At 49.6% G+C, this 22,159-nt stretch overlaps 2 protein-coding genes across 7 annotated transcripts in view; both read right to left on the bottom strand.

Annotated features, from left to right (window-relative positions):
• The window catches only part of LOC142246673 (meiosis regulator and mRNA stability factor 1-like), a 45,052-nt gene extending 32,372 nt beyond the window's left edge, over positions 1-12,680 (bottom strand). The window contains exons 1-2 of the mRNA XM_075319738.1: positions 12,659-12,680; positions 12,392-12,466 (exon numbers count right to left, since the gene is read on the bottom strand). Of these exons, the coding sequence (XP_075175853.1) occupies positions 12,392-12,466; positions 12,659-12,680 (97 nt within the window). The remainder of the gene's footprint in view (positions 1-12,391; positions 12,467-12,658) is intronic.
• MARF1 (meiosis regulator and mRNA stability factor 1) overlaps positions 11,317-22,159 on the bottom strand; it is a 154,138-nt gene continuing 143,295 nt past the window's right edge. For all 6 annotated transcript variants that reach the window (XM_075317965.1, XM_075317967.1, XM_075317964.1 and 3 more), the window contains exons 23-25: positions 21,338-21,398; positions 14,982-15,137; positions 11,317-13,801 (exon numbers count right to left, since the gene is read on the bottom strand). In XM_075317965.1, coding sequence (XP_075174080.1) covers positions 13,581-13,801; positions 14,982-15,137; positions 21,338-21,398 — 438 coding nt within the window. In that variant the 3' untranslated portion in view covers positions 11,317-13,580. The remainder of the gene's footprint in view (positions 13,802-14,981; positions 15,138-21,337; positions 21,399-22,159) is intronic.

Raw genomic sequence — 22,159 nt, 5'->3', positions numbered from 1 at the left:
TGGACGGTCCGGAAGATGCCACGGCATCTCTACGGACAGTTGGAGCAGGTCCGGATACCAAGCTCGCCTGGGCCAGTCCGGTGCAATGAGGATGACTCGACGGCCCTCCATTCTGATCTTGCGCAGAACTCTGGGCAAGAGAGCTAGAGGGGGAAACACGTAGGACAGACGAAACTGGGACCAGTCTTGAACCAGAGCGTCCGCGGCGAAGGCCTGAGGATCGTGGGAGCGAGCCACGTAAACCGGAACCTTGTTGTTGTGACGGGATGCCATTAGGTCCACATCCGGAGTGCCCCACTTGCGGCAGATTGAAACACTGCCGGGTGCAGGGACCACTCGCCACCGTCCACGGATTGACGGCTGAGAATCTGCCTCCCAGTTTTCTACGCCAGGGATGTGGACTGCGGATATGGTGGACTTGGAGTCCTCCTGTCCATTGAAGAATGCGTTGGACCTCCAACATTGCCAGGCGGCTGCGTGTCCCGCCTTGGTGATTGATGTAGGCAACCGCTGTCGCGTTGTCTGACTGGACTCGAATGTGCCTGCCCGCCAACAGGTGGTGAAAGGCTAGGAGAGCTAGAAGCACAGCTCTGGTTTCCAGCACATTGATAGAAAGGGCTGACTCGGACGGAGTCCAAGTGCCCTGTGCTCTGTGGTGGAGATGTACCGCTCCCCAGCCGGATAGGCTGGCATTCGTGGTGAGAATCACCCAGGACGGAGTCAGGAAGGAGCGCCCTTGGGACAGGGAGAGGGGTCGAAGCCACCACTGAAGAGAGCTCCTGGTCCGTGGCGACAGAGCCACTAACCTCTGTAAGGAGGAAGGCCGCTTGTCCCAACAGCGGAGAATGTCCAGCTGCAGAGGACGCAGATGAAACTGGACAAAGGGAACCGCCTCCATGGAGGCCACCATTTGACCCAGCACCTGCATCAGACGCCTGAGGGTATAACGGCGGGGCCTCAGGAGAGAGCACACCGCCAACCGGAGTGACAGCTGTTTGTCTAAGGGCAACTTCACAAGTGCCGGCAAAGTCTGGAACTGCATCCCTAGGTACGCGAGACTCTGGTTCAGAGTCAGAGTGGATTTGGGAAGATTGACAATCCACCCGAATTGGGCTAGGGTGGCGAGAGTGAGCGAAACACTCCGCTGACAGTCTGCGCTGGATGTACCCTCTGAACACAAAGCGATAAACTGGCTAGGACTGGCTACCAGGGGGTGTATAAGCTCAGAGGGAGGAGCTACACTTTTAAGTGTAGTACTTTGTGTGTCCTCCGGAGGCAGAAGCTAAACACCCATGGTCTGGGTCTCCCAAAGGAACGATAAAGAAAAGGCAGAACAATGTCCTCGTTTATATGAAACAAGGAAGTAACCTTCGGAAGAAAATCCAGAAGAAGGCGTAGAACCACCTTGTCCTGATGAAAGATCAGAAAGGGTTCGCAGCAAGAGTGCTGCCAGTTGCGAAACTTGTCTGATGGATGTAATCGCCACAAAGAATTTTACCTTCCAGGAGAAAAGAGCAAGAGAACATTTAAGAGGTTCAAAAGGGGACCTCTGGATACCGTTCAAAAAACGAGATTGAGGTCCCATGGGTCCAGCGACCGTTTATACAGGGAAACTAGATAGGAAACACCCTTGAGGAAAGTCTTGACTTGCGGATTGCAAGCTAGGCGGTATTGATAGAATATTGAGAGAGATGAAACCTGCCCCTTAAGGGAGCTGAGGAGAAGGCCTCACGGTGTTTTGGAGCCTTTGGGGGGGTTTGAGTCCGGAATTCAATGTGGTAACCAGAAGACACAAGGTATCGCACCCATTTGTGGTCTGAGGCGGCAGCGCAGATTGAGGGAGGACAAGACTCCTCGGTTTTTCTCTAGACTGCCAGGACGTGGTGGACTCTGGGAGGGCTGAGAAGGTCGGGCCCCGCGTGTCTAGTAAAAAAACATCCTGGGCTAGAGTTGGGGGAGGGAGGTACTCTTTTCCTCCCGTGGTGTCAGACAAAAGAGTCTGTCCAGACGATTGTCAAACCATCGCTCTTGAAAGGAGTACTGTGAGAGGCTTCTTAGAGATAGAGTTCGCTCTCCATTATCGGAACCAGAGGGCCTTACGGATGGCTATGGTATTTGAGGCAGCAATAACTGCACAGGTAGCAGCGTCAAGGGAGGCCTGCATGAGGTACTCTGCCGCCGCAGCAAAGTGAACTGTTACATCTGTGAGGGTCTGAGGGAAACTGGTAGTCCTGGTGCCTGTGCGACCCACACGGAAGGTGAGAGGAACCCGCAGCCTCAAGGCGGAGCGATCGAGTTGCTCCACTTGTCTGTCTGTCGGGTCCTTGAAGGAGGATCCATCAAGTAAAAAGACAGGAGGGTCCTTCAGGCAGGCGAAAGCCGGGTGAGGGTCCACAGAGGCCGGATCGGCCCAGCCCTTCGAGACAGCTAAGCCAAAGGGGTACCGGGACTCCATGAGTTTACGGATACCGAAGCGGCATCAAAAAACTTTTTTTTTGTTTGAGGTTTCTTCACCCTTTTAAAGGAGACCGCAGGGTCAGTAATAGTGGATGGGAGATCTTCCACATACAGAGTTTTGGTTGATTGCTGCAATAAGTCCATCGCAGCTTGATCGCTCGGGGAGGTTGAAACCAAGGAATCATCCCGGTACAATCATCATTACCCTTCCTCCGGCTCCTCAGAGACCGCGGAACATGTGGGAGAACCCCATCTGTGTACCCCAGAGGGAGAACCATGGGTGTCATGCCCTTTTTCTGATCTGCAACCGGTGAAGCAGAGTGCTGATTCTTATCAGAAGGACCCTCTATAGAGGTGTCATCAGGCTGCGTTCTGTCTAGGGGCCTCGAGGGGTGTGAGGACGATGTTGCATAGCCAGCACCAGGTTCTGGGAACTGTACCCATTCCAGGGGACTGGGAGCCGTAGGCTCTGGGCTGGCAGTGGTTGCTGCGGTGGTGGCGGGCGGGGGGGGGGGGGGGGTTAAGCTACAGGGCCACCGGACTCACAGAAGGAAGAGGTGCTATCATCCCCTAGTAGCTCAGCGTGGCAGGATACATTAAAAGTCTTATAGTTGTTGCTGTAGTTGTGCAGGGCATAAAACATGTGACTGCAGCCTCTGGCTGATGAGCCGCCAACTCTGATTGTAATGAGGGAGCAATGCTCTGCAGAGCTAATGTGAGAAAACAAGTGAGGAAATAACTCACCCAGAACACTGATGGCCCCCCTCCCCCCCCCGGGGCTTAGCTCTGACAAGGAAGCATGATAAAATATAATAAAGAAAAATGGTGGGAAGGGACTCCCCTTCCCCCTCCAGCCCTGCACAACAATGGTGAACAGAAAAAAGAGAATTTTGTTTACTTACCGTAAATTCTTTTTCTTATAGTTCCGTATTGGGAGACCCAGACCATGGGTGTTTAGCTTCTACCTCTGGAGGACACACAAAGTACTACACTTAAAAGTGTAGCTCCTCCCCCTGAGCTTATACACCCCCTGGTGAGCAGACCCAGCCAGTTTTAGTGCAAAAGCTGAAGGAGAATAGCCACCCACAAGTAGAACAGAGCAATAGCCGGAACAACCGGAAACTGTCCACGACAACAGCCGGTGAAAACACGCGGAACAAGAAAAGTGCCAACAGGCAACAGGGAGGGTGCTGGGTCTCCCATTACGGAACTATAAGAAAAAGAATTTACGGTAAGTAAACAAAATTCTCTTTTTCTTTATCGTTCCTATGGGAGACCCAGACCATGGGACGTTCCAAAGCAGTCCCTGGGTGGGAAATAAACCGAACAAAGAAGTAGGCAAAACCTAACTTCACAAATGGGCGACAGCCGCCTGAAGGATGCGTCTGCCCAAGCTCGCATCTGCCAAAGCATGAGCATGCACTTTGTAGTGCTTCGAAAAGGTATGCAGGCTAGTCCAAGTGGCAGCCTGACAGACTTGTTGAGCCGTAGCCTGGTGCCTGAAAGCCCAAGAGGCACCAACAGCTCTGGTCGAATGTGCCTTGATCCCCGGCGGGGGAGGCACCTGAGAACTCTGGTAGGCGTCCGAAATGGTCGATTTGATCCAACGGGCTAAGGTCGGCTTAGAAGCAGAGAGACCCTTGCGCCGACCTGCGGTTAGCACAAAAAGAGAAGTGCACCGCCTAATAGAAGCGGTGCGAGACACAGATCCGGAGCGCCCGTACCAGATCCAGAGTATGCAGCGCTTTTTCAAAGCGATGAACAGGAGCCGGACAAAAGGAAGGTAGGGTAATGTCCTGGTTAAGGTGAAAAGGGGAGACCACCTTAGGAAGAAAGTCCGGAGTCGGACGAAGAACCACCTTGTCTTGATGAAACACTAAAAAAGGTGACTCCGAAGAGAGCGCGGCCAAATCAGAGACTCTCCTGAGGGAAGTTATGGCCACCAGAAAAGCCACTTTCTGAGAAAGACGATGCAAAGAGACCTCCCTAAGAGGCTCAAAGGGGGGTTTCTGCAAAACCGTGAGAACCAAATTAAGGTCCCAGGGATCCAAGGGCCGCCGGTAAGGCGGAATGATGTGAGACGCGCCTTGCATGAAGGTGCGGACCTGAGCCAGCCGAGCGAGACGTCGCTGGAACAGTACTGACAGAGCTGAGACTTGTCCCTTGAGAGAGTTGAGGGACAGTCCTAGCTGCAGACCGGACTGTAGAAAAGACAGAAGGGTCGGCAAGGAGAATGGCCAAGGAGGATGGTCAGTAGAGCGACACCATGACAGGAAAATTTTCCAAGTCCTGTGATAGATCTTAGCGGAGGAAGACTTACGGGCCCGAGTCATAGTGGAGAGGACTTCAGGAGGAATACCAGAAGCCGTCAAGATCCAGGACTCAAGAGCCACGCCGTCAATTTGAGAGCCGCAGAATTCAGGCAGAAAAACGGACCTTGTGAGAGTAGGTCTGGATGGTCCGGGAGATGCCACGGCATCTCTACGGACAGATGGAGCAGGTCTGGATACCCAGCTCGCCTGGGCCAGTCCGGTGCAATGAGGATGACTCGACGGCCCTCCATTCTGATCTTGCGCAGAACTCTGGGCAAGAGAGCTAGAGGGGGAAACACGTAGGACAGACGAAACTGGGACCAGTCTTGAACCAGTGCGTCCGCGGCAAATGCCTGAGGGTCGTGGGAGCGAGCCACGTAAACGGTAACCTTGTTGTTGTGACGGGATGCCATTAGGTCCACGTCCGGGGTGCCCCATTTGCGGCAGATTGACTGGAACACTGTCGGGTGCAGGGACCGCTCGCCACCGTCCACGGTTTGACGGCTGAGATAATCTGCCTCCCAGTTTTCCACGCCTGGGATGTGGACTGCGGATATGGTGGACTTGGAGTCCTCCGCCCATTGAAGGATGCGTTGTACCTCCAACATTGCTAGGCGGCTGCGTGTCCCGCCTTGGTGATTGATGTAGGCAACCGCTGTCGCGTTGTCTGACTGGACTCGGATGTGCCTGCCCGCCAACAGGTGGTGAAAAGCTAGGAGAGCTAGAAGCACAGCTCTGGTTTCCAGCACATTGATTGGAAGGGCTGACTCGGACGGAGTCCAAGTGCCCTGCGCTCTGTGGTGGAGACATACCGCTCCCCAGCCGGATAGACTGGCATCCGAGGTGAGAATCACCCAGGACGGGGCCAGGAAGGAGCGTCCCTGGGACAGGGAGAGAGGCCGAAGCCACCACTGAAGAGAGCTCCTGGTTTGTGGCGACAGAGCCACTAACCTGTTTAAGGAGGAAGGCCGCTTGTCCCAACAGCGGAGAATGTCCAGCTGCAGGGAGCGCAGATGGAACTGGGCAAAGGGAACAGCCTCCATTGACGCCACCATTTGACCCAGCACCTGCATCAGACGCCTGAGGGTATAACGGCTGGGCCTCAGCAGAGAGCGCACTGCCAGTTGGAGGGACTGCTGTTTGACTAAGGGCAACTTCACAAGTGCCGGCAAAGTCTCGAACTGCATCCCTAGGTACGTGAGACTCTGGGTCGGAGTCAGAATGGATTTGGGCAGATTGACCAGCCACCCGAATTGGGCTAGAGTGGCGAGAGTGAGCGAGACACTCCGCTGACAGTCTGCGCTGAATGAAGCCTTGACTAGAAAGTTGTCCAGGTAAGGAATCACTGCCAACCCCTGTAGGTGAACTAGGAAGAGATTTGAGTAGAAACCTCTGAACCGTTCCTGAGCGGGAACCGGTACAATTACTCCATTGGCCTGCAAGGCTGCCACGGCCTGTGAGAAGGCGGCAGCCTTGGAGCAGGGAGGAGTTGAGAGAAGAACTCTGTTTGGCGGACTGGAAGAGAATTCTATCCTGTAGCCGTGGGAGATGATATCTCTCACCCACTGATCGGAGACGTGTTGAAACCAAGCGTCGCCAAAGTGGGAGAGCCTGCCACCGACTAAGGACGTTGCTGGAGCGGGCAGATAGTCACGAGGAGGCTGCCTTAGTGGCAGCAGCTCCTGCGGTCTTCTGTGGACGCGCTTTTGGGCGCCAGTTGGATTTCTGGTCCTTGGCTGAGCTGGCGGACGAGGCCGAGGGCTTAGAGAACGACCAGTTGGAGGAACGAAAGGAGCGAAACCTCGACTGATTCCTACCCTGGGGAGGTTTCCTGGCTTTGGTTTGTGGCATGGAAGTACTCTTCCCGCCAGTTGCTTCCTTAATAATTTCATCCAGCTGTTCTCCGAACAGCCGGGACCCAGCAAAAGGGAGCCCAGCAAGGTACTTCTTTGAAGAAGCATCTGCCTTCCACTCTCGAAGCCACAAGATTCTGCGGATAGCGAGGGAATTAGCCGAAGCCACCGCAGTGCGGTGAGAAGCCTCCAGCATGGCTGACATGGCATAGGATGAAAAGGTCGAAGCTTGGGAAGTTAAGGCATCCATTTCGGGCATAGATTCCCTGGTGAGGGAATGCATCTCCTCTAGAGAAGCAGAGATGGCTTTGAGAGCCCACACTGCTGCAAAAGTCGGAGAAAACGCGGCCCCCGCAGCTTCATACACGGATTTGGCCAGAAGGTCAATCTGGCGGTCAGTGGAATCCTTAAGGGAAGTGCCATCAGCCACCGACAACGGTCCGGGCTGCGAGCCTAGACACCGGAGGGTCTACCTTTGGGGAGTGAGCCCACTCCTTGACCACCTCAGGTGGAAAGGGAAAACGGTCATCAGAACCACGCTTTGGGAAGAGTTTGTCAGGACAGGCCCTGGGTTTGGTCACAGCGGCCTGAAAACTGGAGTGGTTAAAGAACACACTCTTTGCTTTCTTAGGCAAGGTAAACTGGTGCTTTTCTGCCAGAGAGGGTTGCTCCTCTGATACTGGCAGATTGAGATCCAGTACAGAATTAATGGAAGCAATCAAGTCACTAAGATCTGAGTCAATTTCGGACAGATCAATAGGGTACATGGAGTTAGCCTCCGAGCCCCCTGTAAAAGGCATCCTCCTCATCCTGAGAGTCAGCTCTGGAATCAGAGCCACGGGAGGAGGAGGGAGAGGGAACCCTGCGTCTCTTCTCAGGAGGACGGGGTCTGGGCCTGATGATGAATCCTCTGTGAGCTCCGGTCCTGAGAGACCCCTAGCAGCAGAGGCACCCTGTGAAGGGGGCTGATGCATATTCATCAGAGTCCTGGACAGAAGTCCCATGGACTCAGCAAAGGACTGGGAGATAGACCTAGAAAAGGATTCTACCCAAGCCGGGGGTTCAGCCACAGGAGCAGGAGCAGCCTGAGAGACCATTGGGGGTGAGACTCCAGGCTGTGGCACCGTTAAGTTAGAGCAGGCATCAATGTGGATAGGTGCTCGGTTCAGGCAGCAGAAGCTTACATGCAGCGCATACAGCATAAAGCTTTGGGGCCTTGCTCCTCGTGTGAGACATGCTGCTGGAGTGGGGGCTCTGCCAGAGAATGACACCCAGAGAGTATATACAGAGGTCCACAACCGGAGACCGGTTGTGGCTTACCAGACCGCTGGAGCGGTGTTGTGTGCCCTCCAGATCCCGAAGCCCGGACCCCCAGGCAGAGCACCTCAGCAGGGATGCTGCAGACCAGCGCTGCAATGACTGATCGCAGAGAGAACGCTGAAAAAATGGCCGCCGGAGCGGAGAGGGGGCGGGACTTGCTTGAGAGCGGGATCTGGAGGGCCATTGAGACCTACAGGGGAGGGGACACACTGCAGTGGGGAGTGTCCCTCCCCTGTACAGAACGGCCGCCGGGAGGAGCCGAGCCTGTCCCTCTGCATGAGTGACATGCAAGGGCAGTGTAACAGAAACTAGGCCTCCGGCGAAGCCGGGGCCTAAATTTGAGTAGCGCGGCCGACGCGCAGGCACCATCGGCGCGGTTCTCAGGCGACAGCTAGAGAACCCGCTGGAAATGTCAGAAAACATAATAAGCACACTCTCCCCCAACAATTAAGTAGAGGGACCCCGAAATATAAACGTCTCAGGTACTTAGCTTTTGAGACGCAGGGCCATGTCCCTGGGTAGGAGCGCTCCGTTCCAGCAGGGTCCTGAAGGGCTGCGGATGGAGACCGTGCTGGCTCCCACTTCAAGCCAGAGCCCAGGAGGGATGGTGAAGGAGCACGGCATGTAAGGCTCCAGCCTAAGAATCAACCTTACAACACCGCCGACACAGTGGGGTGAGTAGGGACATGCCGGGGGTCCAGATGTGGACCCGCACTTCTTAATCTCGTTCCAAAAGGGAAAAAATCATGAGAATGCATGTGTGGATGTATGCCTCCTGAACACAAAGCGATAAACTGGCTGGGTCTGCTCACCAGGGGGTGTATAAGCTCAGGCGGAGGAGCTACACTTTTAAGTGTAGTACTTTGTGTCCTCCAGAGGTAGAAGCTAAACACCCATGGTCTGGGTCTCCCATAGGAACGATAAAGGGGTATTTTCTCTTGAATGAGGATGGAAGAGAACCCCGCTTTTCTAATTTCTTCCATTTAGTTTTGATGAGAGAACTGATCTTAGCGATCAGGAAGGCCAGACACTGCGTCTTCTCAAGGCCCCTGAACATAACGTCCACCACAGTCTTACAGGTTTTTTCCTCCACCAAGCCCATTGTGGACCTAACAGCTATGACCAGCCTGTCTCATCTAGAGGGAAGCAGTAGTGCCACTCTATCTGTGTCAGAAGAACATGATTAATGAGAGGCGACTGAAGACTCACACTCCCATTTCGGATCTGTTTGATAGACTTGACAGGGGTGAAGATTTTTCCATGCCTTCTTCCATTCCCTTCCTTCTCCTGGGATAAGGATTTCAGGAAGCTCTTCACTTCAGACCCTTAGGCTATGTTCACACACTGCGTTTTTTACCTGCGTTTTTGGTCCGTTTTTGCTGCAGAAATTTCTTGAGAAATTCTTGTAATCTTTCTGCAGACATTCCCCAGCAAAACCTATGGGGAAAAAAATTAGCTGTGCACACACTGCGTTTTTTTCTTAAGAAAATCTACTGAAAGGATTTTCTTAAGAAAAAGAATGAGCATGTCAATTTTCTGCAGCTAACTGCGTTATTTCACTCCATTGACTGTAATGTAATCATGAAATCGCGCAGGAATAACGCAGGTAGCAAGTGATGTGCGTTATTCCTGCGTTATTCCCGCGTTATTTTGCGTTTTCGGGACATTGTGTACTTCCCTGCACTGCGTTTTGCAGGGAAGTGATGTCACTAGGACAGGAAAAGGAAGGAGAAGAGAAAAAAAAAAAAAAAAAAAAAAAAAAAAAGCGTGGGCTCCGCCGTATTTTTACCGTCCAGCCGGGTAAGCACACAGCGGCGGCCCGGTATTCTCAGGCTGGGGAGAGCGAGGGACAGGGTTAATGCCCCCTCCCCCAGCTGAGAATATCAGCCGCAGCTGCCCCGGGACTGTCGCATCCATTATGCGACAATCCCGGCGTGTTACCGGCTCCTCCAGATGCCGTGATGCGGGGGGGCAATCCAGGTAATATGGAGTTAACGGCAACTAATAGCTGCCGCTAAGTCCAAAATTAGTGATGGCAGCGTCTATGACACGCCGTCACTAATCTGAAAGTGAACGTAAAGAAACACTCACAAACCGAAAAATCCTTTATTTTGAATAAAAAGACAAAAAGCCCCTCTTTCTCCACTGTATTAACCCCTCCCAGACACAGCTCCGACGTAATCCACAGCGATGTCCCCCGGCGCTTCCAGCCCTGCTCCAGCCGCGTGACAGTTCTCCACGGGTCAGGGAGCGAGTGCTGAATGCGGCTCCTGAGCGAGGCTGCGGGGAACTACAGGACATTTCTCACGGCCGGTCATGTGAACACATTACCGGCCATGAGAAGTGCAGTGTGTGTGTGGGGGGAAACATTATAAATAAAGCTGGAATATCTATCCCTCCATCCATCCATCATTCTATCTATCTATCCCTCTATCTATCTATATCTATCTATCCCTCTATCTATATCTATCTATCCCTCTATCTATCTATATCTATCTATCCCTCTATCTATATCTATCTAATCTATCTATCCATCTATTATCCTATGTATCCATCTATTATCCTATCTATGTATCCATCTATCCATCTATCTATCTAATCTATCTATCTATCTATCCCTCTATTATCCTATCTATCTATATTATCTATCTATCTATCCCTCTATTATCCTATCTATATTATCCATCTATCTATCTATACCCCTAAATATCTATTATCTATCTATATCTATCTATCAATTATCTATCTTTCTATATTATCTATCCTTCTGTCGATCTATCATCTGTCTATCTATCTATCCCTCTATCTTATCTATCTATACCCCTAAATATCTATCTATTATCTATCTATACCCCTAAATATCTATTATCTATCTATATCCCTCTATTATCTATATCTATCCCTCTATACTATCTATTCCCCTAAATATCTATATCTATCTATCCCTCTATCATATATCTATCTCTGTATTATCTATTTTATTTTTTATTTTAAATGTGCTTTATTGCTGTAAAGGCATTAAAAAAATGCAGGGACCAACATGAAAGAAAACGCACCAAAAACGCACATGCGTTATTGGTGCGTTTTTAACGCAGGTGCGCTAATCCTTCACTCAAGAAATTTCTTAAGAAAAATCATTTTTCTAGTGTGAACATGGCCTTAGATCGGAGGCGAAGCTCGGGGTTCCCTCACGAATAGTCTGCTGAATGAAAGACTGGCAAAGATGCTTGGGCCAGGCGCTGGGTAACCCTTCCCTACAGCCTTTCCTCTGTCAAGGCTCAGAAAGTGCCATTTTCCCCTTTTTCTCTCAGAGGAATTCTACTATTGGGCCATCATGATGTAGTGTACACAAAGAGAAAGGAAAAACACATGACAATGCTTGCAAGTAGTTTATTGACACACAAAAATTTGGTCCCAAAACAACAACAAAAAAAAAAAAAAAAAATAAAAAATAAAAATGGACATATTGAGACAAACTTAGAAAAAAAAAAAAAAACACGACAGTGCATAATTTTAAGCCCAGACAGCTTCAACAGCCTCCACAAAGTGGTTACCCTTTATTCCAATTACAAACGAAAAATTTATTCTTCCAAATAAAGTATTTAAATCAGCCTCATAATGAATGCTTTGTCTAAAATTAAGTACTAGACTTTGAACTTTAGTATGGATGGTAACTTGCATCCTCCAAAGTGGATAATTTTATTTTATTATTCTTTCTCTAAGGAGATGGTGATATCTAAAGAATTCTTGGAGGGAAATTAAAATACATAGCAGCTATCACAAATAGAATAACCTCTATGCTGTAGAATTACATTATATTTCCAGAGTGTTTCAGGTGACTTGCAGTTTACAAGTGAAACGATAACGCAACTCACAACATTGTCTTCTGTCCGCCTTATGAAATATCACAATTAATGCATAAGGTTACACTGAATAGTTATACAACCAGAACTTTATTTAAAAGCAGCCTTAAAAAAAAACAAAAAAAAAAACAAAACAAAAACCTTATTCTGGACTTCATATCTGAACCCACCACCACTAGTAGAGGAACTGCCTTGGTCAAGGACTCAAGCTTAGAAGTGCAGAAGGAGAGGGACAAAGAAAATAAGCAAAAACCCGACATACACACAATTCTTATACCTACACAGTAGCTACAACTTTCAGTTGGAAGTGGCCACAATTAAAAGATTCTTGTGCAAAATCTAGAAGGTAAAACATAATAGCCATGACGTAAAAGTACTTTAATTAGATGGCTATGGACCCTTCCTTCTCTTTCAAAGCGTATTGCAAAGAACCTAACACAAAACAAGGGTAGAACCTTTAGTAGAAGGTTCTACAAGGAACCATCTCTCACCTGGCAAATACAAGCCATTGTAAGAGCCAGGTTAGCCTAGAAGGAGTCTGAGGCCTTCTGACACTGTACGGTCAAACCAAGTCCACCGACTGTACTGAAAGTGCGGCCTTTCTCAAAAAGCCATCCAGTGTCTACTCCTAGGTTTCCAAAACCCATCTCGATAAAAACATCTACAGACAATTAAAAAGACAAATATGCCCTTCTGTCAAACCATCACTGCCCCTTCACCCGCCAAGTCTTTAAAAAAAAGAAAGGTAAGCCAAATCAAGGTTCACGGAGGAAAACCTTGACGTTTCCACTTGTGGGCAACCCTTATGTTTCAGTGGAAATGGCAACACCTACTTAAGTTGACTGTGCTATACCTGCAATTGCACCTTCATCCATGATTTATGCATTAGATGCATAGTAATGTAGTAAGAAATCAGAAACCTATACGTGCAAAAACCTTTACATCCTTCCCAAGACATGGTCTAGGTAACTTATTCTCCCAGTCAATGCAAATCAACAAAGCACATCTGACTTTTTGGAAACTCATCTGTGGATCACAGGAAATAAAGGCAGCCTGCTTCATATGGTTGGACATTGGAGTTCTTCAGTGCAAAAGAGAAATAAAAAAAAAAAAAAAAAAAATAATAAATAAAAAAAAAAATATATTGGAAACTTTACACTGTATAATTACTTCCAAACTTTTACAAAATACTTTTGTGCAGTCCTCGCAAGTCACCTGAAACACCAGAATTATGTAGAAATCCTAAAGTTTGCTGCATAGTCAAATCCTACACCCTCAAGTTATCATTATGTTCTTAAGAGTGCCAATAAAGAGAAGGGAAAGGGTAAGATTGTCTTCACAAAGGATCTAGAAGGTGGAGCCTTGTCGTAAAAAGATAAAACTGTACCAGACACTGAGCCGACTGACATTGCCCTAAGTATAATACTGCTTGAAGAAATTGATGTAAACAGTCTAATATACAAAGTCACACTAAAGATTTGGGCTTCTATTCATGATGAGGCCAACAAAATAAAAAAGTGAACTTAACTTATTTTCCACAGAACAATTTTTCCGCCATTGATATAATGAAACCCGTCCAACCAGGTCTCAAAAAAATTCATACCATCAATGCTTAAAAATAAAAGCTTTTGAAGCAGCATAATAGGAAGGGATAGGACCAAGTGTACAGCAAATCGCCAGGGGCTCGCTGCTTGTTTAAGATTTCATATCAGCAGGAACCCTGTGTGTCTAAGTGCAGACATTGAAAACAAAAATACAAAAAAATAAATCAAGTTTTACAATTTTGTGACAGGTGCAAATGAGAAGTTTGCAGCTAGTCTGACACGGTTTCTACTCTGTTTCTTGACTGGGCTTTCCAGTATTTCCTTTGAAAACTTGGACTCTGTTGGGTCAGTAACCGAGGGCTCGGCAGGCTCTTCCACACCGTTAGAAGGAGCATTCTTCACCAACGGCAAGTGGTTAGACTGTGTGCTCTGGGGGTCAGCCTCCATCAAACCTGGAGAGGAAACCGTATAAATAAATGCAAGAAAAATGTATACAAAACACATTATATACACATGAATAAAACATATATCTGTATAATACTGTATTTTTTGGATTATAAAAAGGAAAAACAAAGAATTTTTTTTTCTAAATTTAGGTGAGGTGGGGGGGGGGGGTCGTCTAACCCTAGAGTCCGGGGAGGGGGTGCATGATGCAAGTAGTGGACACGATGGGCTTCAGGAAAAATGGATGTGCAGGCAGCACAGGCTAAGATCTCGAAGAGCCGAGATCTCAACCTGTGCGCGCCGCCTCCAACCTGATGGACTTCAGAAAAAATGGCTGCATTGGAGTCGCATGCGTAGACTGAGATTTGGGCTCTCAGATCTGTCCATGCGTGTGCAACCTCTGCAGCAATTTTCCTCCACTGCCCGGAGATCCATGGCGCTCACATCGCACCGCCACAACACCTCCTCCTTCCAGCCCCACTCATGTCACCTCCCTCTTTCAGCTGCAACCCTGCCTCCTGTGACTCTCTGCACCTCACCGGTGATCTATATATGGATTATAAAAGATGCACCCCCATTTATTTTTTTTATTTTTTTTAGTTTAGTTGAGAGAATCATAGCACAAGTGATAAGTAAAAAAAAAAAATAAATAAATTCAGTCTTCTCCATTCTGTAGACAGCAGAGTGCAGTCTGATGATGTCCACACAACCTAAGGCTGTGTGTTCAAACTGCAGTTTTGTTTAGTTTCTTCAGCAAAAACATACCCTCTAGCAGAAAAAAAGCATCTCTGGTTGAGGGAAAAAAAAACAAAAAAACCATCAAAAGATGCATGCATTTTTGTTGCTTTTTTTCACTATATTGAATGGAAAAACGCAAAAAAGAATTGACATGCTGCTTTTTTCTGCACCCAAAACTGGAGGCAAAAGAGAACTAATGTGCGCACAGCCTTTCTGACCCCAGACTTTGCTGGTTAAGGAAACACATGCAGTTTAGGGCAACAAAATGCACCCAAAACTACACTGTGCACACAGGGCCTTAGACTTGAATTGATGAGTGGCATCAGCTTTGAACTGCCACTGCAGCACATTGTGGTTTTTTTTTGCTCACGTTTATCCATGCTAAAACATTGGTCCGAGTGGTAGCAAATAAAACATCATGCCTGTGTTACAAGTGGTGTGAGTCTTTACCAGAAAAATGTTCTTCAAATAACATGAGGTCTCCAGAAAGCTGAACCACCGGATCAGGATGTAACTGAGGAGATGGAAGGCATGAAGGAACAGGGCCACATAAGAGATCGACAGGCGAGGTGAGGAACACCAGTTCTTTTTCTGTTTGAGGAGAAACTGAAGAAAAAAAAAAAAAAAAAAAAGTTGCTTACATTTGTAGATAATTAAAGAGGTGCTTCTAACCCTAAAACGCACTACTTGGTTTTACCAGAAATAACTTTAAAAACAAACCAAATTGCTTTCCAGAATTCATCCAGAAAGAAGGGAATTTTGTTTACTTACCGTAAATTCCTTTTCTTCTAGCTCCTATTGGGAGACCCAGACAATTGGGTGTATAGCTTCTGCCTCCGGAGGCCGCACAAAGTATTACACTTTAAAAAGTGTAACCCCTCCCCTCTGCCTATACACCCTCCCGTGCATCACGGGCTCCTCAGTTTTGGTGAAAAAGCAGGAAGGAGGAAACTTATAAATTGGTCTAAGGTAAATTCAATCCGAAGGATGTTCGGAGAACTGAAAACCATGAACCAAAAGAACAATTCAACATGAACAACATGTGTACACAAAAGAACAACAGCCCGAAGGGAACAGGGGCGGGTGCTGGGTCTCCCAATAGGAGCTAGAAGAAAAGGAATTTACGGTAACTAAACAAAATTCCCTTCTTTGTCGCTCCATTGGGAGACCCAGACAATTGGGACGTCCAAAAGCAGTCCCTGGGTGGGTAAAAGAATACCTCGATAAAAAGAGCCGAAACGGCCCCCTCTTACAGGTGGGCAACCGCCGCCTGAAGGACTCGCCTACCTAGACTGGCGTCTGCCGAAGCATAGGTATGCACCTGATAGTGTTTCGTGAAAGTGTGCAGACTAGACCAGGTAGCTGCCTGACACACCTGCTGAGCCGTAGCCCGGTGCCGCAATGCCCATGACGCACCCACGGCTCTGGTAGAATGGGCTTTCAGCCCTGAAGGAAGCGGAAGCCCAGAAGAACGGTAGGCTTCAAGAATCGGTTCCTTGATCCACCGAGCCAAGGTTGACTTGGAAGCCTGCGAACCCTTACGCTGGCCAGCGACAAGGACAAAGAGCGCATCTGAACGACGCAGGGGCGCCGTGCGAGACACGTAGAGACGGAGTGCTCTCACTAGATCTAAGGAGTGCAAATCCTTTTCACATTGGTGAATTGGATTAGGGCAAAATGAAGGTAAGGAGATATCCTGATTGAGATGAAAAGGAGACACCACCTTAGGGAGAAATTCCGGGACAGGACGCAGAACCACCTTATCCTGGTGAAAGACCAGGAAGGGGGCTTTGCATGACAGCGCTGCAAGCTCCGACACTCTGAGTGATGTAACTGCCACTAGAAATGCCACCTTCTGCGAAAGACGTGATAAAGAGACATCCCGCAGCGGCTCGAAAGGTGGTTTCTGAAGAGCCGTTAGCACCCCGTTATGGTCCCAGGGTTCCAGCGGACGCTTGTAAGGTGGGACTATGTGGCAAACTCCCTGCAGGAACGTGCGGACCTGCGGAAGCCTGGCTAGGCGCTTTTGAAAAAATACGGAGAGCGCCGATACTTGTCCCTTGAGAGAGCCGAGTGACAAACCCTTGTCCATTCCGGATTGAAGGAATGAAAGAAAAGTGGGTAAGACAAAAGGCCAGGAAGTAAAACCATTATCAGAGCATCAAAATAAGAAGATCTGCCAAGACCTGTAATAGATCTTGGCAGACGTTGGTTTCCTGGCCTGTCTCATGGTGGCAATGACATCCTGAGATAACCCTGAAGACGATAGGAGCCAGGACTCAATGGCCACACAGTCAGGTTGAGGGCCACAGAATTCAGATGGAAAAACGGCCCTTGTGACAGCAAGTCTGGGCTGTCTGGAAGCGCCCACGGTTGACCCACCGTGAGATGCCACAGATCTGGGTACCACGACCACCTCGGCCAATCTGGCGCGACGAGAATGGCGCGACGGCAGTCGGACCTGATCTTGCGTAACACTCTGGGCAGCATCGCCAGAGGAGGAAACACATAAGGCAGTCGAAACTGCGACCAATCCTGAACTAATGCGTCCGCCGCCAGAGCTCTGATCTCGAGACCGGGCCACGAAAGCCGGGACTTTGTTGTTGTGCCGTGACGCCATGAGATAGACGTCCGGCGTTACCCAGCGGCGACAGATCTCTCGAAACACGTCTGGGTGAAGAGACCATTCCCCCGCGTCCATGCCCTGACGACTGAGAAAATCTGCTTCCCAGTTTTCTACGCCCGGGATGTGAACTGCGGAGATCGTGGAGGCTGTGGCTTCCACCCACTGCAGAATCCGCCTGACTTCCTGGAAGGCATGACGACTGCGCATGCCGCCCTGGTGGTTGATGTATGCGACGGCAGTGGCGTTGTCCGACTGTATACTGATCTGTCTGCCCTCCAGCCACCGATGGAAAGCCAATAGGGCTAGATACACTGCCCTTATCTCCAGAACATTGATCTGTAGGGAAGACTCTACCGGAGTCCAGGTTCCCTGAGCCCTGTGGTGGAGAAAAACCGCTCCCCACCCTGACAGGCTCGCGTCCGTGGTGACAACAGCCCAGGTTGGGGGTAGGAAGGATTTTCCTTGTGATAGAGAATTGGGAAGGAGCCACCACTGAAGAGACGTCTTGGTTGCAAGGGAAAGAGAGACGTTCCTGTCGAGGGAAGTCGACCTCCTGTCCCATTTGCGGAGAATGTCCCATTGGAGTGGCCGCAGATGGAATTGCGCGAACGGCACTGCCTCCATCGCTGCCACCATCTTCCCCAGGAAGTGCATGAGGCGCCTCAAGGGGTGTGACTGACCCCGAAGAAGAGATTGCACCCCTGCCTGCAGAGAAAGCTGTTTGTCCAGCGGTAGCTTGACTACCGCTGACTGTGTATGAAACTCCATCCCGAGGTAAGTCAGTGATTGGGTCGGTGTCAACTTGGATTTTGGGAAGTTGATGATCCACCCGAACAGCTGGAGAGTCGCCAGAGCGACGGTAAGGCTGTGTTGACACGCCACCCGAGAAGGTGCCCTGACTAGGAGATCGTCTAAGTAGGGAATCACCGAGTGGCCCTGAGAATGTAGGACCGCCACAACGGATGCCATGACTTTGGTGAACACCCGTGGGGCTATCGCCAGGCCGAAAGGCAATGCCACGAACTGAAGGTGTTCGTCCCCGATGGCGAAACGCAAGAAGCGTTGATGTTCGGGTGCGATTGGCACATGGAGATAAGCATCCTTTATGTCGATCGATGCTAGGAAGTCTCCTTGTGACATCGAGGCGATGACCAAGCGGAGAGATTCCATCCGAAACAGTCTGGTGCTCACATGTCTGTTGAGTAGTTTGAGGTCCAGAACGGGACGGAATGATCCGTCCTTCTTTGGCACCACGAACAAGTTGGAGTAAAAGCCGCGACCATGTTCCTGAGGGGGAACGGGGATCACAACTCCTTCTGTCTTCAGAGCGTCCACTGCCTGAAAAAGTGCGTCGGCCCGAGCGGGGGGCGGAGAGGTTCTGAAAAAACGAGTCGGAGGACGAGAGCTGAACTCTATCCTGTAACCGTGAGACAAAATGTCTCTCACCCATCGGTCTTGAACATGTGGCCACCAGGCGTCGCAAAAGCGGGAGAGCCTGCCACCGACTGAGGATGCGGTTCGGGGATGCCGAGAGTCATGAGGAGGCCACCTTGGAGGCAGTGCCTCCGGCGGCTTTTTGGGGGCGTGACTTAGACCGCCACGCATAGGAGTTCCTCTGGCCTTTCTCCGGCCTGCTGGACGAAGAGGATTGGGGCTTGGCGGAGGGACGAAAGGACCGAAACCTCGATTGTATTTTCCGTTGCTGAGGTCTCTTAGGTTTGGACTGGGGTAAGGAGGAGTCCTTTCCCTTGGATTCCTTAATAATATCATCCAATCGTTCGCCAAACAATCGTTCGCCAGAAAACGGCAAACCGGTTAAGAACCTCTTGGAAGCCGAGTCTGCCTTCCATTCGCGCAGCCACATGGCCCTGCGGACTGCCACAGAATTAGCGGATGCCACCGCTGTATGGTTAGCAGAGTCTAGGACTGCGTTCATGGCGTAGGAAGAAAAAGCTGACGCTTGAGAAGTCAAAGACGCAACCTGCGGAGCAGAATTACGTGTGACCGCATTAATCTCAGCCAGACAAGCTGAGATAGCTTGGAGTGCCCACACGGCTGTAAAGGCCGGGGCAAAAGACGCGCCCGTGGCTTCATAGATGGATTTCACCAGGAGCTCTGCCTGTCAGTGGCATCTTTTAGCGATGAGCCATCTGCAACCGATACCACAGATCTAGCCGCCAATCTAGAGACTGGAGGATCCACCTTGGGACATCGAGCCCAACCCTTAACTACGTCAGAGGGGAAGGGGTAACGTGTGTCAGTAAAGCGCTTGTCCGGAACCGCTCTGGGCTTCTGGACAGCATCTCTGAAGTTAGAGTGATCGAAAAACGCACTCCGTGTACGTTTGGGGAACCGAAACTGGTGTTTCTCCTGCTGAGAAGCCGACTCCTCTACAGGTGGAGGTGGGGGAGAGAGATCTAACACCTGGTTGATGGACGAGATAAGATCATTCACTAAGGCGTCCCCTTCAGGTGTATCAAGATTGAGGGCAACGTCAGGGTCAGAGCCCTGAGCTGCGACGTCCACCTGTGGCCCACTAGTGACCGAGGCTCCGGCTGAGCAAGCGAAACAGGGGTCGAGCATTGCTCACAGTGAGGGTAGGTGGAACCCGCAGGTAACATAGCCCCACAAGAGGTACAGGCCGCAAAAAAACCCTGTGCCTTAGCACCTTTGCTCCTTGTGGACGACATGCTGTTGTCTCCTAGGAGAGTGATCACTGAGAATATATGGGAAAGGGTATACAGCCCGACCGAACAGAAATATATATATAGAATACGTATCTATTCCGGCACCCTAGGGGGGACCAGCACCGGGTGACCGGTGTGGCTTACCGACCGCTAAAAAGCGGAGTGTGTGTCCTCCAGATTCCCTGCCTTAGGTCTCCCAGAGCTGCAGAGCTCTTCCCTGATAATCCTCCACCGGCAGAATGCCAAAAAAAATGGCTGCCGGAGCTCTCAGGGGAGGAGTGAGCCGTGGGCGGCGTCTAGGAAAGTGCGGGAATCTGGGGTCCCCACAGTGATCAGTGAGGGGGGAGGAAACATACAGGATGCTCCGGCCCTCACATCCGACGTCAGGTCGGTAGTCCCGCCCTTACCCCTGACAGGCAGGCCCGGGATTTTTGCTACTAGGCCGCGATGAAGCCGGGGACTAAATTTAAGACCGCGGCCGACAAGCAGGCGCGGTCGGCGCGGAAGTCCGCCGGTCTTCTCAAATCAGCAGCTGCTGCAGCGTCCCGGAAGAAGGCGCTCCATGCACAGTCCCCATGGGGACACAGAGTACCTTAGAGATGCAGGGCCCGGTCCCTGAGGATGAATAGACTCCTGTCCGGCAGATTCCCACAGGGGCTGCGGAGGGAGCACGGTCCCAGTAAATGGATGACCGGTCAGGATCCCACTTCTCCCAGAGCCGCTAAGGGATGGTGAAGGAGACGGCATGAGGCTCCGGCCTTTGTACCCGCAATGGGTACCTCAACCTTAACAGCACCGCCGACGTAGTGGGGTGAGAAGGGAACATGCCGGGGGCCCCGTGGGGGCCCTCTTTTCTTCCAACCGATATAACTAATATGAGAATGCATGAGTGGATGTGTGCCTCCTTCCACACAAAGCATAAAACTGAGGAGCCCGTGATGCACGGGAGGGTGTATAGGCAGAGGGGAGGGGTTACACTTTTAAAGTGTAATACTTTGTGTGGCCTCCGGAGGCAGAAGCTATACACCCAATTGTCTGGGTCTCCCAATGGAGCGACAAAGAAAGTTAACGATCAAATCTGCTGATTTTATTTCCCAGCACTCCTAGTGCTGGACTGGAAGCCAGCAGTGAGGAATCCCCCCCCCCCCCTTATTAAATTCACCTAAACTCCCCTCCCACAAGGAAAAGCGGTGTCTGCAGGAAGAGCATGCACAAGAACACTGAATAGAGCCCTACCCACATGGGAAGCACCACCACACGGCAGTTTCCAAAGCATGGAACAGAGATTTTGCAGTGACATCACAGGAAGCAGGAGATTCTCAGCCAGTGATAATGTGATCAGAACAGCTCAGATTACAGAAGGATTTCCAAAAGCAAAGCATTTAGTAAAGTGCTCATTTATGGCCGTTAGTTGACATGAAAGGGACATATAAAATTAAAAATAAATAAATCTATCTATATAGTGGCCAACTGCCAAATATAAATTCACTCACCCTTCATGTCATTCTTCAGCACTACAATTCTCTTATGTCCATGTCCCTTAATCCAAACCACCTAAAAAGTAAGCGATCACAGGATTAATTCTTACTCTTGGGACACTGAAGTCCTTTTAAAGTTTGTATTGCAGTCAATGTGTAGTTTGTGGTTTGTTTTTGTTTTTTTTTTTGTTTTTATTTAAGGGTGAAAATTGCAAATATGCCCAGTGTGCTTCTGGGGACACCAGCACCCTATTAAATCTTTGGAAAACGGGCCATTTTTATTGAAGAGCAGTCATTTATTTGGAGGGCGGAAACCTGTTGCTTTGTGCTACCAGGAACATGGAAACCCCTATTTTTTTTTAATATCAAACTTTAAAAGCCTCAACACATTCAAGTTAAAGCCTAATTAAAATTTACACTGTTATGTTGTACCAAACCTTAAAAGAAATGAAATGTTATGGTCAAAGTAATCCTATTCTCTTCATCTGTGCTGAACACTTCAAGCTTTACATATCTCATATCCTCCCATCTCCACAAAAATAAATAAAAGTGTTGACTGAGTCATCCACGTCAATCAAAGGAGGAGACAGTGATGAGCACCGAAAGGCGAGACAGGAACTGCAACTGACGCCCATCAGCATTTATGGGGTTAAACAGGCGGAGTCCGTGGCACCCAAAGTTCAGCTATAACTTACGCCGATCTCACAGCAATGATCATGCGGGCACAGCTCTTATGCCTGCAAGTTTGCCGTGAATGTATGTATAATGTTTAATTTGTGGGATAAATTCTATGACTTTTGAAAATTGTATTGTTAGATGTGGAAGTTGTGTTTTTTT

Source organism: Anomaloglossus baeobatrachus, chromosome 7, assembly GCF_048569485.1.
Source record: "Anomaloglossus baeobatrachus isolate aAnoBae1 chromosome 7, aAnoBae1.hap1, whole genome shotgun sequence".
NCBI lineage: Eukaryota > Metazoa > Chordata > Amphibia > Anura > Aromobatidae > Anomaloglossus > Anomaloglossus baeobatrachus.
Note: the sequence above shows the minus strand (reverse complement) of the source record. Positions and strands in the feature narration are given on the sequence as shown.